Genomic DNA, 16,259 nt, shown 5'->3' on the forward strand with positions numbered 1-16,259 from the left:
CATATTCAGTTGTCAGACATGACTGGATCTTCAAACGGCACAGGGTTCTGTGGTCAGATGAAACTAAAAAAAGAGCTTTTTGGCAGCAAACACGCTAGATGGGTTTGGTGCACACAAGGATAAAAAGTAACCCATGTGTACAATTTAATATACCATTGGATCTTTAATGTTGTAGGCATATTTTTCTGCTGGAGGTCCTGGACTTCTTATTCAGATACATGGCATCGTGGATTCTATCAAATATCAACAGATAAAAAATCTAAACCTTACGCCTTCTACTAGAAATCTTATAATGGGCCGTAGTTGGATCTTCCATCAGGACAACGATCCAAAACAAACATCAAAATCAACACAAAAATGTGTTGGGGAGCACAAAATGAAGCTTCTGCCATGACCGTCCCAGTTCCATGACCTGATGAGTGGAGTGAACTGAAGAAAAGAAGCACCAACATGGATCTGGGAATCTGAAGGATCTGGAGAGATTCTGTATGGAGGAATGGTCTCTGATCTCTTGTCAGGTGTTCTCCAAACTCATCAGGCATTATAGAAGAAGACTCAGAGCAGTTATCTTGGCAAAAGGAGATTGCAAAAAGGTATTTAATAAAAGGGTATCAATAATTGTGGCCAACGTGTTTTGGAGAAAAACATTTATTTCATAATGTGACAGCCCTATAGTCGTGCAGCCCTATAGTTTCTCTTGATATCAGTATGTTCACAGCTGTTTTTGTTGTTGTTGCTTTTTTTTACAGGGACCAGATGCCACTGATGAGTCCTGCTGACTTCAACATTCACACGAGTCTCTGTACATGAACATGGTAAAGTGAAAAATCAAACACTTTGGAAATTACAGGTATGTACGTTTCAAGAATGGCACAAAGGTGTGTGACTGTTCAAGTCTCTGTCTTTAGATCAGTGTGTTAAATAATGTGCTTTTTTGTCATTTGTTGTGTATCTTTGGATTGTGTTGTGTTGTAAATAAATCCAAACAATCAAAAAGCCATTCTTTTTTAAATCTCCTCATTCTTTGTGCAAGATTGCTCAGAATGATAGGGCCTGATAGCACCTGATAGGGCCATTAGGGGAGGGTCTTTGTCTTTCTCAGGTGTGAAAGCCATCAATATTAATGATGTTCACGCCTCCTCGCATAAAGCTTTCTTACACAAAACATGTCTTACAAATTTAAAATCGATATATTGTTTCATCTGAATGAGTTGTCAGGATGATTTTCACATAGTTTTGAAGAAAATATTCTAGGCTACGTGATACAATTTTCAAAAGTCGTGTGAAGAAATAATCAGTATGGGTTTCATGGCCTTATTTCTGTGACAATTTTTATTTATTTTTTCACAAACCACGCATAAATGTCATTATCTCAAAACTACAAAATTTGTACATACATGCTGCTGATATATTATTGTAGCAGAGTTTGTGCTAAATACAGTGTAATCAGATTTTAGCCATGAAAATGTCACAAGTAACAGAAATAAGAACAAATGTCAGCGCATGTTAGAACACCTCCAGGGCCCAGAAAACACCTCAGACCCCAGAGGGTTAAATATGTGTCAGAGCCATCAATATGCAGCTGAACCTGACAAGATAAAGCTTTAGGGCAGGGTTCACCAATCTCGGTCCTGGAGGGCCGCTGTCCTGCAGAGTTTAGCTCCAACCCCAATTAAACACACCTGAACCAGCTATTCAAGGTCTCACTAGGCACACTAGAAACTTTCAAACAGGTGTGTTGGAGCTGGTTGGAGCTAAACTCTGCAGGGACAGCGGCCCTCCAGGACCGAGATTGGTGAACCCTGTTTTAGGGTCTCAGCCACCTTCTCACAGATAAAGGTGTCAAGTCCCACCCAAACAAAACCAAGGCCATCCACCAGATGCCTGCCCCAGAGGGCAAACATGGTTTGCAGAGGTTTCTTGGCATGACCAACAATCTTTTTTTTTTTTTTCATACATCATTAAAGTGAGATAACATCTCTCCTCCGTCAGCCTCTGCGTCAAGATGCGGAATGGTGTGGGACAAAAACATTGTTGCTGTGGACAAGCACAAATTACATCTGATAAGCCCACCTGTCCTACAATATTTTTATGTGCACAAGCCGTGATATTGTCTGCTGGTGCTTCGTAGCACGGTCTCGCTGCAGTCTGTGTTCAGGATGGCATGCCTATTGCATTCCCATCAAGAGCTCTCACTGATACTGAAGCACACTATGCACAGATTGAGAAATAACTCTTGGGACTAGTCTTTGCCTGTAAAGAATTCCATGATTATATCTATGGCCGTCCAGTGACTGTGGAGACGGATCATCAGCCACTTATAACCATACTGAGAAAGCCCAAGCGTTGGTGCGCATCCAGCAAATGATGCTCAAGCTTTACTGCCAACTTCTGAATGTGATCTATATGAATGTGAACTGTATATTGCGGTTGCTCTTTCCATCCAGAAGGATTGAGGAACAAAGGCAAAGCACCCAGGCAGATGCTGTTTGCAAACGCCTTGTGGACACAATTCTTACTGGGTGGCCTGGCTCATACAAGGAAGTTCCACATGACATCCACCTGTTTTACGCTATGAGAGATGAATTGAGATGGATAATGGATTGATTCTGCGAGGTCAGAGGTATGTATTCCCTCACTCTCTCCAGAAATACTTACATGCCACAGCTTCATCAAGGTCATCCTGGCATTCAGTCCACTAAAGCGAAGGGCACATGAAACCATGTTCTGGCCTACAGTGTACAGTGACATTGAAAGATAAGTTTCCAGATGTGCACCGTGCAATGCTCTAAAGCAGCACCAGACAGTCCATGGTCCATCACAGCATCTGATATTTTTCTCTGTGATCTTTCAATTTAAGCAATTCAAGTACAATTCTCTGTACATGGGATTCCCCACCAACTGATGACTGACAGTGCAACATCACAACATCATTTTCAAGTAGAAAATTCAAGAGCCTTGCTCAACCTGCGCAACACACCCAGGGATGGCATGCCTTCTCCAACGCAATGTTTACTGTCACGACTCACCAGGACTCTGATCTCCATGGTGCTATCCCCGTTCATGCTGAGAGTTGAGACTGATGTTCAGGCTGCTTTTTTCACACTTAGACAAAAAGGAAAGATCAGCCATGACAAATCGGCCAGACACCTTTCACCTCTGGAGCCTGGGAAGACAGTAAGGATGGAGACGACCTGTGGGTTTGACAAACTGGTTACGGTTTATGGAAAAGTCCGCCAACCCAACAAGCTACATCATCCAGTCTAATAGTAAGACCTATGCAAGGATCCACCGTCACCTTCTACGGGTAGCTGAATCACTATCACTACCATGTCAGTGCCCACAATCTTTAGATCGTTCAGTGCCCCAGAACCCCAAGCAAGGCCATGTGCTGTGGTGCCACATGACCCTCTAAAAAATGGATGTAACATGCCGTTACCACAAAACACTGACAGTGCCAAGCAAGATGATCCAGACTCACAAGCCCCAATTTGTCACATACAGCATGTCGTGTTTACAATATATAGGAGCACATGCTTCATGTTGTTACTGTTTATTTCTATGCTGCACCCTTCTTTCTTTTTATGCAATGTTATGTGTTAAAAAAGAAGAGAAAGATGTAGAATATGTGTCCCACATATTCATAAATGTATGGGAGCCAGATGTTTTGAAATGGACATGGACGGCAGAGACTGGGAGGACGAAAGTGGGTGTTGTATTCTTGGAGGCGACACATTAAATCGGTACATCACAAAGGTTATATAACGACGACTCTACTATTGGGCACATCTACAGTTTATTTGAGGTTATAAAGAGTAAACGATTCTCTCTAAAAAATACTTTTTTGGGGGTTGAATATTTTTGATATATGTTATGTTAAGAATAGGGATGTCAACGATTAATCGACGATCGATTAATTGTCGATAATACATTTAATCGATACAACTTATCGATCATCGATTAAGCAGGTCTTCATGCGCGTGCGCGCTGCTCAATCGCGAAACATGTAAAGCGAGCGCACTGGAGTTATGTTTGGGACCATTTTACACCTTCATCATGACTATAAGTTTGCGTGTGCATTCGCAGCCTTTTGTTTTGTGCAAATGTAAGTTGTAATACTGTTTATTTTCTGTAGGCCTATCTATATCTGATTTATCTCATATTGGATACATTTGGTTAAGAATTAACTCTGTAGTAAAGCGTCAGCTTCAGTGCGCGCAGCTCAAACGGCAGTGCACGACTAATAATGACTATTGGGACTGTAATATTACATAACATTATAAAGAGAACAATATTGTAATAAAACATTGTGAATTATTTGGGTTTAGTTGCCGTGTCGCGTTGCTCCAGGAAGACCGCGTCCACAACATGAGTAGTTCTGAATGAATGGAACGTAACTTAGTTCAAGTTCACTTGTGCATGAATTTGCGTCATTTTGTGCAGATATAATTTGTAATATTATGTTTATTTTGAATATATCTTATTAATCTCATATAGGATGCGTTTCTTTTAGATAAATAACGTGCTAGCAAAGTGCTCCAGTTTAACGGTAGCAGATTCATTCAGCGCGTGCAGTTGTTCCAGGAAGAGCGCGTCCACAACGGTCACACATTCGCGTTGGTGACACGTTGTATTAGTAGTTATATTTGATTATTAAATAATTAATTTAATTATCAATCACATCGAAACATTTTACAATCCTACTAGCCCTTTATTTATATTTAAAACCATTCTAATTGATTTGGTGAGGAACATAGCGTTTTGAGCAGCATTTGCAGACCCTGTCATGCTGTCATAGCCAGTGCAGTAGACGCATATCGCAGTATTAAGGCTAACGATTAATCGATTAATTGATCGTTAATTTAAACGACGATCGATCATGGGAATTTGTGAAAATTGACATCCCTAGTTAAGAACCAATCTTTTTTTTTATTTTTTTATTTCAACTCAGTAACTCAACTTTACATTCTCAGATTCCCTCAAATGTGTATGAATAAACATTCTATGATGGTTTACTGGTGACTTAGTGTTTTCATACAATTTTGTTCTCAAAACCAGAATGTCTTGTCAAGGGGTAAAAACAAAACAAAAAAGATTTAGTGAATATTGTAAATAAAAGACCAAACCAAAAAATCAAAAGCGAACAAGTTTTGCTCATATTTTCCAAAGGTGCCAATATTTAAGGAGATAATACCAGTTCTGCTCAGTGGGTAGCACTGTTGCCTCACAGCAAGAAGGTCCTCAATTTGAGTACCAGCTGAGCAAGAAGTCTATGTGCAGTTTTGCATGTTCCCTCCGTGTTAGCATGGGTTTCCTCCGGGTGCTCTCGTTTCCCCCACAATACAAGTGGACTGGACATACTAAATTTCCCATAGGAGTGAGAGTGTGTGTGTGTGTGTGTGTGTGTGTGTGTGTGTGTGTTCGTGTGACTGCATCCCAGTACTGGGGTTGCATGAGTTATTGCACTGCACACCCAGTGCTGGGTTGTGTCGGGAAGGACATCTGGTGTACAACTTGTTCCAAATAAATATGTGGGTGATCTATGTGGTCACTGTGGTGACCCTTAAAGGGAGCAGCCAAAAGTGAGAGAAAGACTGTAATGCCATATCGGATTAAAAACTTTAAAACATTAACATTAGTAAATTCAGTTCAGTTCATTTGTGGGAATCTTTTTAAACTGGCCACTTCATGGAATCAATGCAAAAGATGTTCACTTAAGTCCTTGCATGGGATTTTTTTATTAAAATGTTTTAGTAAAAATATGCAGTTGCACTCACAAGTTTGAATACTTGTTGCAGAATCTGCAAAAAAATCTTTTTTATTTAATTTAGTACCACCATGAATAAGCCATTTCATATAACATATGTTTAAATATATTCCACAAGACCAAATAATAGCTGAAGTTACACAAACTACCCAGTTCAAAAATGTACATTGCCTTGGTTTCTTTTATTATGGTGTGCAGCTGCCTTGATGATCAATGATTGTGTGCATGAGTCCCTGCTTTGCACTGAGTAGTGAAGCTGCCCACTATCTGAAGCCTGTATTGGCTATTTGATGATGAGCTCCAGCTTTTCATACTCAGGACAACTGAGGGACTTTTACACAACTATTACAAAATGTGAACATTAATTTATGTTCAAGCAGGCAACACACTACATTAAGTGTTAACTTTGAACATGATGATCTGTGTAAATTGTTATTATTTTGTCTTTTGAAAAATATATATCTCATCTTCCTGAAGGGCAGTAAGATGTCTGCATATGTGCCAGTGATTCAAAATGCTAAATGGTGGCCGATATATAATACTGCAAATCGGTCGACTACTAATTTATACTGTATCACACTTCTTGCATCAAACATTCTGAATATACTTGACGTCAATTGGTGATTCCATTAATCAAAAACCAAAATGATCTTTTTAAGCTATTTCAGAGAAAATACATAAAGTGAGATTATCAATGAAGATCAATATCAATATATTATTTGCTTTAGCTATGTCTTATTTGCCTGATATAATTTGTTTTAAAGAATGACACTGTCTGAGATGCTCTGATGCATGAATGCGAGAGGCTTGCCTTAGATTCTTGCGTAAGGAGGCTGGGTCATTAGCCAGTAGAGTGTTCACTAAGCCAAAAAGCTGCATGACCCTCTCGTCTTGCCGTAGATCTTCATGGCCCTTCAGCAGGAACATGAACTCATGACCGTTGCTACCTGCAGGGTGCAGAGGAGAACAGAGAAAGCTTTTGTCTCTCCATATCAAACTCAACTCCAACTTCACATTTACAACCAAGATTACAGCATGTGTATAAAAAAAATAAAATAAAAAAAAAACTCATGTCTCATGTATCTTTACTTTGCTTTAATTTTTTGTTTTATTTTTGCATTGAAATGTTAAAAATTAAATTCACTTATATTAAACAGGCAGTTTGGTGAGATATGCTGTCAGACAAACTGACAGTATAGTTGGCCATTGCTCAGAGCAAGCCATGAGCCTGATCAGGTGTAAAACTGTGTATTTGTGTCTTTTGTTGATAATTTTCTTTGCCCCTAGTCTTAACCAAATTTACAGCCTATGCAAAACTGCAAATTCTTTATTTGGCTCTTACCCATGATGGTGAGTTTGCGTGGCCGCTGTTTGGAGGTGATAACCTGCAGTGAGGGAGCAATGGACTGGATACGTATTATTGGCTGATTAGGGTCATATGTTCCGGGCACAGCCAACTCCAGATCACGACACATAAGCAGTTTAGGTGAGACGTACTGAAGCTCTAGAGAAGTGAGCTGTGGACAAGGCAATATGTAAGAATGTTTCACACTTTAACACTTTTATGAACAAACATAATTATATCCTGGCAGAAGTAAGAGGTTAATTTTAAAAGTACACCTCTTTTATACGATTTCACATGACATTTTATCAACACTGTCAGATATACATGATATGATAAAATAATAAATATATAAAATCTGGTAAAAATATTATATAATATAAAATCTGGTAATATCAAAGCCAGTCTTCATTCTGAAAATCCGCTTTCCATAGTTCACCTGCTATGAGTTCAACAACATCACATATGCCTCTAGTGCAGTGGTTCTCAATCGGGGGGCCGCTGCCCATTAGATGGCCTCAGTGATCCTCCTGGGGGGCCACGAGATAACTTTAATTTAATTTAAATATATTAATATAATTCATTAATTTTTTTTTACAATTCTGTACGTATTCTGTAATTGTTTCAGAGCAACCCAAGCCGTTTCTCATCGCGCTGAGTGAAATACAGGCTGAACTGCGGCTCAAAACACCCAACCGCTTCATTAACAAAGAATATGAAAAGGGGTGGTGGCGCAATGGATAAGACACATGCCTTTGGCGTGAGAGACCCGGGTTCGAATCCACTGTGAGACACCAATGTGTCCCTGAGCAAGACACTTAACCCCTAGTTGCTCCAGAGGCGTGCGACCTCTGACATACATAGCAATTGTAAGTCGCTTTGGATAAGAGCGTCAGCTAAATGAATAAATGTAAATGTAAATGTAAATATGAAAACTATATCTCTCACGGTAAGTGTCCACTGCCGCGAAGCAGAGCGAGCATTTTCAATTTAAGCATGCGTGAGCATGAAGCTCAACTTCCATAGGAATGAACTGAAAACACTCGCTCTGCTCCGTGACAGTGGACAGCACCGTCAGTTGGGTAAAGATGGATGACAATTATAATGAAGGTAAAGACAATTACAGTGACATACAGGAGTCGTACATTAGACATGCGCCAGTCCGTTATTATTGATGCGCAAACAAACCATGTATGATGCTCTCTGCATCAGATTTCTGTATGAACACAGTTCGATATATTCGCACAGCTGTCAAAATGAATGTGCTGTGAGTGTTTTATAACGGATGCTCGCCGAAGTGTGTTTTGGAGAAGTTTGTGAGGATCAGTGGTGTTTATGTACACGCTCCAAACATAGACGCAAACGTGTTCTGACAGAGGAACTGTTCACTGATGACATTGTCCCGCCGTCAGATTGCTGAGTTTCCAAACATTCAGAATTTTTTATTTGTATTTGGTGCGTTTAATAATTCTGAATGTATCCGTATGCAGTCCTTGGACATCTCTATGTGATCTTGTTTGGTATGACAGACAAGTTGTAAAGAATGTCTGCAGCAACATTTTTCAAATTATGTTGAATTTATTTTGTTTAAAAATAATAACATGGAGTTGAAAAGTAAGTAATAACTAGAATAAAATGTTTTTGTGAATAAAAAAGGTTGGGGGAGGGGGGTTGGCTTGCAGTATTGATTTGGAGAGGATGTAAAAACGTTTTTTTTATGATGATGATTTATGATAAATGATATGCTGGCTGATGTAGATGATCTAATGATTATTCTGAGCACTACACCATTAGGAAACACTGTTGGCAGACCTGTGGCAGCTGTTTGGAGATCCTGCGGAACACGTGGTAGTACAGGTCCCAGGCCTGCGTCAGGTCCTTCACATTTCCTGATCGCATGTACTTTCTGCACCAGTCCTGCGCCTCCATCAGGTCTCGGCCATAAGCCTGAAACAACAGCCACAGTTATAAAATGAAAAAGTGATGCAGGTCAGCATCTTTATTCTCAGTAAAGGACTTTCTTGTATGGAATGAAACTCATTAACATTTATATATGGAATGAAAGTGGTAAACGCAATCTCCAAAGAATACACAGATACGTAGTTTAGAGAAAGAAGAAGAAGAAAAAGACAAAAAACAACAACAATTTATTACAATTATGAATTGATTGTAAACTATAATTAATGCTGCATGGCAACTTAGATTGCTTTATGTTACAAAATAAATGTTTGCAAGTCTGTGACAGTAAATGGTTGATGCAGCTTAAGTGTGTGTCATTATAGAAACATATTAGACTGATCTATATGGTTCTCAACCTTGTTTGGCTATACATTAGACAGCACCTTAACAGTGGATTTGACATGGTTGACAACTACACTGAGAATAATTACACCGCAAACCAATTTTCACTGTGTGTTTTTAATTTAGTGCACTCTGATTAAATAATTTAGGACAGAGCATACTAAATAAAAATATAATAACAATAAAAATATTCATATTTTTCCATGACAATTTTATTATTTTTAATAACTTTTCCAGGCCTGGAAATCACAATTTTACAATTCCACAATATTGTAGTTATCCAGGTTCTCCATGAACTTGGGAAACAATGGTAATAAATATTTGAAATGAAAGTAAAAGAAAATATTTTGCATCTAGTGGATTTTTTTCAATGATAGGCAAAGAAAGCACACATTTAGTGAAAAATGGAAACATATTACTGAAGATTAATGTATATGCACATAAAGTCATGTGTTACAGTGGTCTTACTACTGCTGTAAACTCAAAACATCCATTAACTGAGGTAAAATCATTTCTTTAGTACTTTAAGCACATAAAGGTCTTATCTTCTCAACTTTCTTACATTTTGAATGATATTCTTTTGTGAAGTGTGTGCGTTTTTACCTGATTAAAGGACGTTTCTTTCAAAGTTTGTGGCCCTCTCTCCATCATAGCATGAAGGGGCTCCAGGACGGCAAACATTCCCTTGACATTCCTCTCTCCAAAGTACAGACGTGATGCCTCCTCCAGCCCTTCGTGCCACATTTCATGCCACAGAATAGCCACCCTGATCAGCTCCTCACTTACCTGAACATGGACAGAAACAGGGGTCATGTGGTGCTTCTACTTAAACTAATTTCGCTTTTAGCAGATGTTTTGGATCATAATTGACCCTTGGCTAAGCTCTGCCTTAAAAGCATTGCTTACCAATGCTTCTCCTGTACCTTAGTGATTGTTGTTATTTACCATGTTATCAGACAAGCTTTTTATCTTTTCTATTGTAAGTCTCATTCTCTGGAGGATCTGTGAGTTTGAGAAGGGTCTGGCTGCTGACTTGAACTTGCACTCTCAGACTTGCGCTTCCTCTGCCAGTGACGTCACTTGTAATCGCAACCTACATTTTCCACTGACTGCAACACCATCTTATATCAATGCATAGTGGATTATGTCACATTTAGTTAAAAAAAATCATTGCTTTTTCCCAAAACATAATTATACGCTGTGTTTAGACTTTTTATTGCTGATATACAATAATTAAAAGTTATATTGATTTATGATTTGCAGCTCCTTGTGTTTAGACATTAGGCTATTTATTATGATTTTGGTATGATGCCACTCCTTTACTATCTTGAATACATAAAATAAACAATTTGACAGAATGGTATTTATTTTTATACTGTCTTAAGGTTATTATATCACTTACACATTAGCACTGTAGGCTATAGTACCGTCTGTTTTACTTTACATTCTCACAGTAAAAATGTGGCAGTGGAGGCAATAGTACATGTGTGACTTAACTAAATGAAAAGGAATTACTACTAAATGTAGCGTCTTTAATAGGGAAATCTGTGATTTTGGAAACACAAACACAACATTTAATGTTTAATAAAAAAAAATTGTAAATAAAGAAAATTGCTATTTGTCTTTAAAATGTAATTTATAAAATTAAGACAGACTAAACGTAATATACATTTGGTTGTATTATTTTTTAGGCAGATGATGGTAATATAGACAAACAGCATCCTATGTTGGAGAATGCACCCCTTCAATCACCACAAGAAGTGGGTGTTGTTAGAAGAGTAGTGCTCACTACTTCTGACTGGTTTTCAAAGTTCCTTAAATGATCATAAAATATTGTGAATACTTAAGAGTACGACTACTGGGCCATTCGGCTTCTATAAATTCTTGATTGCATTGATGTAGACCAGCTATGTGGTTTCTGACTTATTTCTGCCAGTGGGCTTATACATTCTAATCATTATATACGTTTTATGATTATGACTTTTAATTTATTTATTTTCACTGTAGATATTATTTATTGTTTTATTATTATTTTTTCTCATTTTTCTTTATGGTATTCTGATTGGTGTTTTTAATTATGTGTTGTAAAGCATGTTGGCCAGCTGCTGCTGTATAAATGGTGTTATATAAATAAACTCTGACTTTGACTTTAGCAGTAAAGTGAAAGTTCCTTTAATATATTTTTTTTTTTTTGAACATTCATGCAATGTTATCATTATTGTTTTTGGTTTATTGCAATTAAAGAAATGCCTCGTCATCATGAGCATTGTGCTATATATTTCACAGAATTCATTCATGGTGGGTTTGAAGACAGACAGCAAGTGGTGTGTGGAACACTCAAATGTTCTTGGTTCTGTTCAGCTGCCCAAAATACTGTGGGCAGCTGAACAAAATCTTGTTACTGTGTAACAAGACCAAGGCAATGGCCAAGTAACTTAAGGCTGAATGTCCAGAGAATAGGAATAATGCTCTGGAACCCCCTTCCAGCTTTGTTTTTACTCATATGCAGGATATGCTTATGTTCTTTGAGTAATTTGTTGATGTAATGAAATGTATTATATACCTACTGTACAATAGACACAAGAGACAAGCCACAAGCAGAAACAAAAATCTTTTTTTGAAAAGAATAAAAGATAATAAATGATAGTCTCTCTCATTTTATTAATAAATAACTTTTAATCATTTAACCGTTCCAGCTTCCATCCCCCATCCCATCCCCACTGGCAATCCAAACAAATTGTTGGAAAAATATTTTCGGTTTATTTGTGTCAAGTGTAAGTGACGATGCAGGCAGCGGAGAATGCAGGTGACGACTGCAAGTGACGAGATGAGTGAGAGTACAAGTCTGAGAGTGAGTTTGAATAGTTAAAAAAAAAAAATAAAAAAAAATAATTACATTCACAGAAAAACTCACTATTTATGGAAACCTCTAGCTCATTCTCAATGCACATTATGTAAAGGTTGTCTGAGTGAGCAAAATCAACCAAGAGGGAGAGGAACATATCCAAAGGTCAATGTGTACCTAATAAAACATTTATTATTCAGACAGTCAAACTGAATGTGCACTCGTACCATAATGGCTTGCTGGACCAGGGTGTTGCAGTGCTCACACATGTTCTTCAGGATCTTGTTGGCTGCATTGTGGCGGGCAGTGGTGGTGGACTTGGAGGCCACAGTGAGTGGATAAATCAAAGCCTTTAAGTGTGCAAACAGAAAGCCTATGAATCAAACTGCTGCTAACAAAGGTCACAGGCCATATGATTCATGCACACTACAATTAAAAAGTTTGGGCACACCTACCCATTCTTTGTCATGACTATTTATCACATTTCAGAATAATAAGTCATCACAACTATGAAATAAAACAAATGGAATATGTGTAATATTTGTTGGATCTTTGTCTAGATTCCAAATCTGCAAACTCATTCTGTCAAATGAGCTTTTAAAATAGCATTGAATGAATTCCCATGTGTGGGAACTTTTTTTTTTACTTCTGACTAAAATGTCAGTTTTGTAAAAAAAATACATACATAGACATAAACATACTGTATGTTTGTCTAATTAAACTCAAACCAGGTCAAGCAATTAGTCTAGAACCACTTTAACTTTAGCTTTCCTGTAGCTCAGTGGTAAGAGCATTGCGTTAACAATGCAAGGTTGTGGGTTCGATCCCAGGGGATTGCACATACCTATGTATAAATGTATAGGATAATGCAATGTAAGTCGCTTTGGATAAAAGCGTCTGCCAAATGCGTAAATGTAAATGTAAAAAAACTTAACCTCCTTATCTCCATACACACAACATAGCTGGGACCTATTATACAGGGACATGGTTTCCCCCACCATTGCTACATGTATACATTATTGTCTAGATTAAATGAAAATGTATGTTGTGTGTCATCACACAACATACATTTTCATTTAATCTAGACAATCGCATGGTTGTGAAGACAGAACTTCTTGTCTTCCCAGCTACTGTGATGGTACAATTAAGTTTCACTATCCAGCTAGGATCATTAATAATAATGCAAATCAGGTCAGCCAGATATCTTGTAATCTTTGATGACCAACTGACCTTTAATGCAAAGACAACACAGCCATGCAGGTTTGCATTCCACAACATCAGGAAGATCAGGACCTTAATGAGAATGCTGCAAACCTCTTCAAATGATCCAAGACGCAGCACTCTTCTCCAATGAGCCCAAGAGAGAGCCCACATCACACCTTTCTTTACCTCTCTGCACTGGCTATCGATTGCTTTATGCGTACAGAAAAGTCAAGAGCACCACAAAATCTTACCTCAATTTACCGACTACAGGATTCTGGAGAAGATGTAGACTTGAGAGAGTTTATATCCCCTCCAGAATCCTGTAGTCAGTGAGTGAGCGCCGCCTCACAGTACCATCACAGAAAGGCATAAAATCACTTTCCAGACATTTTCATTCAATGTTCCTTGGTGGTGGAATGATCTTCCTGCAAAATCCCTGCGAAAGCTCAGACAATATTCAAGAAACAGCTAAATACTCATCTCTTCTGTGAACACTTAAAAGGATTATTTCACTCCAGAATAAACATTTTCTGATAATTTACTCACCCCCATGTCATCCAAGATGGTCATGTCTTTCTTTCCTCAGTCGAAAAGAAATGAAGGTTTTTGAGGAAAACATTCCTCAAGGAATAAGTGTCTTTTCTAGCAAATCAATCTGACATTTGACCGATCGTTTCGCTAGATAAGATCCTTATTCCTCGGCTGGGATCATGTAGCCTTTGAAGCTGCATTGAAACTGCATTTGGACCTTCAAACTGTTGTACCCCATTGAAGTCCACTATATGGAGAAAAATCCTGGAATGTTTTCCTCTAAAACCTTAATTTCTTTGCGGCTGAGGATGACATGGGGGTGAGTAAATTATTAGGAAATTTTAATTCTGGAGTGAACCAATAATTGAACTGCATCCTGCTGACTCTTAAAAATATATTTTCTATGCTTTCACTATTTCTTAAAGGAACACTCCACCGTTTTTTGAAATAGGGCTTATTCACCTTCTTTCCTACATTTAGATAGGTGGGCAAAAGCATTTTTGTCTCAGTGCATGCATTGTTTTAGTTTGACAGGGTCGGCGCTAGCTTAGCTTAGCATAATGAATGGAATCCTTTGTTGCCAGCTAGCATGTCCTGAGTAAAAGTGATATAAAATTTTTAAAAACTCACCTAATTACTTCTTGTGGCCTGCGTATTCACAACAAGTACAAATAGCGATGCAGATTAACACTAGACGATTTCCTATGCAGATATTGACTTGGGACTATATTAGGGGGAAGCACAGGTGAAGCACTGCTACTTGGGCGCAGAGATATCACGCCCAAGTAGCAGTGCTTCGCCTGTGCTTCCCCCTAATATAGTCCTTAATATATAAGTCATTATCTGCCAAGGAAATCGCCTAGTGCATCACTATTTGTACTTGTTGTGAATACGCAGGCCACAAGAAGTAATTAGGTGGGTTTTTAAAAAATGTTATATCACTTTTACTCAGGACATGCTAGCTGGCAACAAAGGATTCCATTCATTGTGCTAAGCTAAGCTAGCGCCGACCCTGTCAAACTAAAACAATGCATGCACTGAGACAAAAATGCATTTGCCCACCTATCTAAATGTAGGAAAGAAAGTGAATAAGCCCTATTTCAAAAAACGGTGGAGTGTTCCTTTAAATCCTACTATTCTAGACAATGTTTGAAACCTTATATTGTTAGCTGTGGTGTGGGTAAAAGTGTCTGGTAAATTAATACATTTAAATTAAATGTAAATTCACATATTTAAGCCTTTAGACCAAAAGGCTGACATCATGAGAAACAAATTTAAGTTAGTCCAAACTTATGACTGGCATTGTATGTGAATAAAATACCTTTACAATAACTAAGAGAAAGGAAATAAACTTGTTGGCCTACATAATCTGGAGCTTTGGTTTTGCTTATGTTTTTAAATGACAGAACACTATCAAGTTGTACACCAACTACAGTCAACAACAAAAACTCTTCTTGAATAATGTAAAAATATAAATTTTTTGCTATATGCAGTAATGAAATACTTTCCCTTACATCACGTAATGCAACCGAATGCACTGGGTATGACTGTGAATGTGTAATGTTAAGGTGATGAGAGACAATAGTGTGTACTTTCAAATGCGGTCAAGTGTTAGCCTGGAAATCCAGACCTAAATCTAATAGATTAATGGTCTGGCGTCGACTAATGAAAATCGGCAAGCTTGAAGGGCGGCACCCAGCAATGCGTTTGAAAATCTCACTGCACGCAATTGGATAACACTACGACCAATCACAACAAGTTATCGCTTAGCTACCAGCGGAGCTAACTGGTAGATTAGATTCTTACCGTATCCGGTCGGCAAAACAGCAAAAACGCCCTTCTTGCTAGGGATGGCCCGATACCGATACTGGCATCGGGGATCGGGCCGATACTGTCCTCATATACTTGTACTCGTACTCATAAAAATCCGCTGATACCACGCACCGATACCACGTACATTTTGCGAAACGAAACTGGCCGCAGCGAGTGCTTTGTCGAGGTGAACTGAGGCATAGACGCGCGAGCTGGTCGAGCACATCCCTTTAAACAGACATCAGTGGAAAGTTTGTTCAGTCGGATGTCAATGGCAAAGAAAATGAAACGAGGCATGTAGCTTATTATTAACGTTAACTGACGAGAGAGAGAGAGAGAGAGAGAGAGAGCGCGCGAGCGCACTTCTGTTGAATGCTCTTGATTGCTGATCGTTCACTCAGCACATGTTATTTGGATGAAAACTAAATCGTATATGTAAGTAAAGTAAAACATGAACT

At 38.3% G+C, this 16,259-nt stretch overlaps 1 protein-coding gene and 1 long non-coding RNA gene across 2 annotated transcripts in view; both read right to left on the reverse strand.

Annotated features, from left to right (window-relative positions):
* LOC309512306 overlaps positions 1-6,572 on the reverse strand; it is a 6,657-nt gene extending 85 nt beyond the window's left edge. The window contains exons 1-2 of the long non-coding RNA XR_014210955.1: positions 1,824-6,572; positions 1-1,624 (exon numbers count right to left, since the gene is read on the reverse strand). The exon at positions 1-1,624 is cut by the window's left edge and continues 85 nt beyond it. This is a non-coding gene — a long non-coding RNA (uncharacterized lncRNA). The remainder of the gene's footprint in view (positions 1,625-1,823) is intronic.
* Positions 1-16,259, reverse strand: part of mtor (mechanistic target of rapamycin kinase) — a 243,218-nt gene that overhangs the window by 63,801 nt on the left and 163,158 nt on the right. The window contains exons 43-47 of the mRNA XM_082187716.1: positions 12,483-12,605; positions 10,014-10,196; positions 8,922-9,056; positions 7,110-7,284; positions 6,579-6,714 (exon numbers count right to left, since the gene is read on the reverse strand). Coding sequence (XP_082043842.1) covers positions 6,579-6,714; positions 7,110-7,284; positions 8,922-9,056; positions 10,014-10,196; positions 12,483-12,605 — 752 coding nt within the window. The remainder of the gene's footprint in view (positions 1-6,578; positions 6,715-7,109; positions 7,285-8,921; positions 9,057-10,013; positions 10,197-12,482; positions 12,606-16,259) is intronic.

The sequence above is a fragment of the Leuciscus leuciscus genome, assembly GCF_965113295.1.
Source record: "Leuciscus leuciscus genome assembly, chromosome: 13".
Lineage (NCBI taxonomy): Eukaryota > Metazoa > Chordata > Actinopteri > Cypriniformes > Leuciscidae > Leuciscus > Leuciscus leuciscus.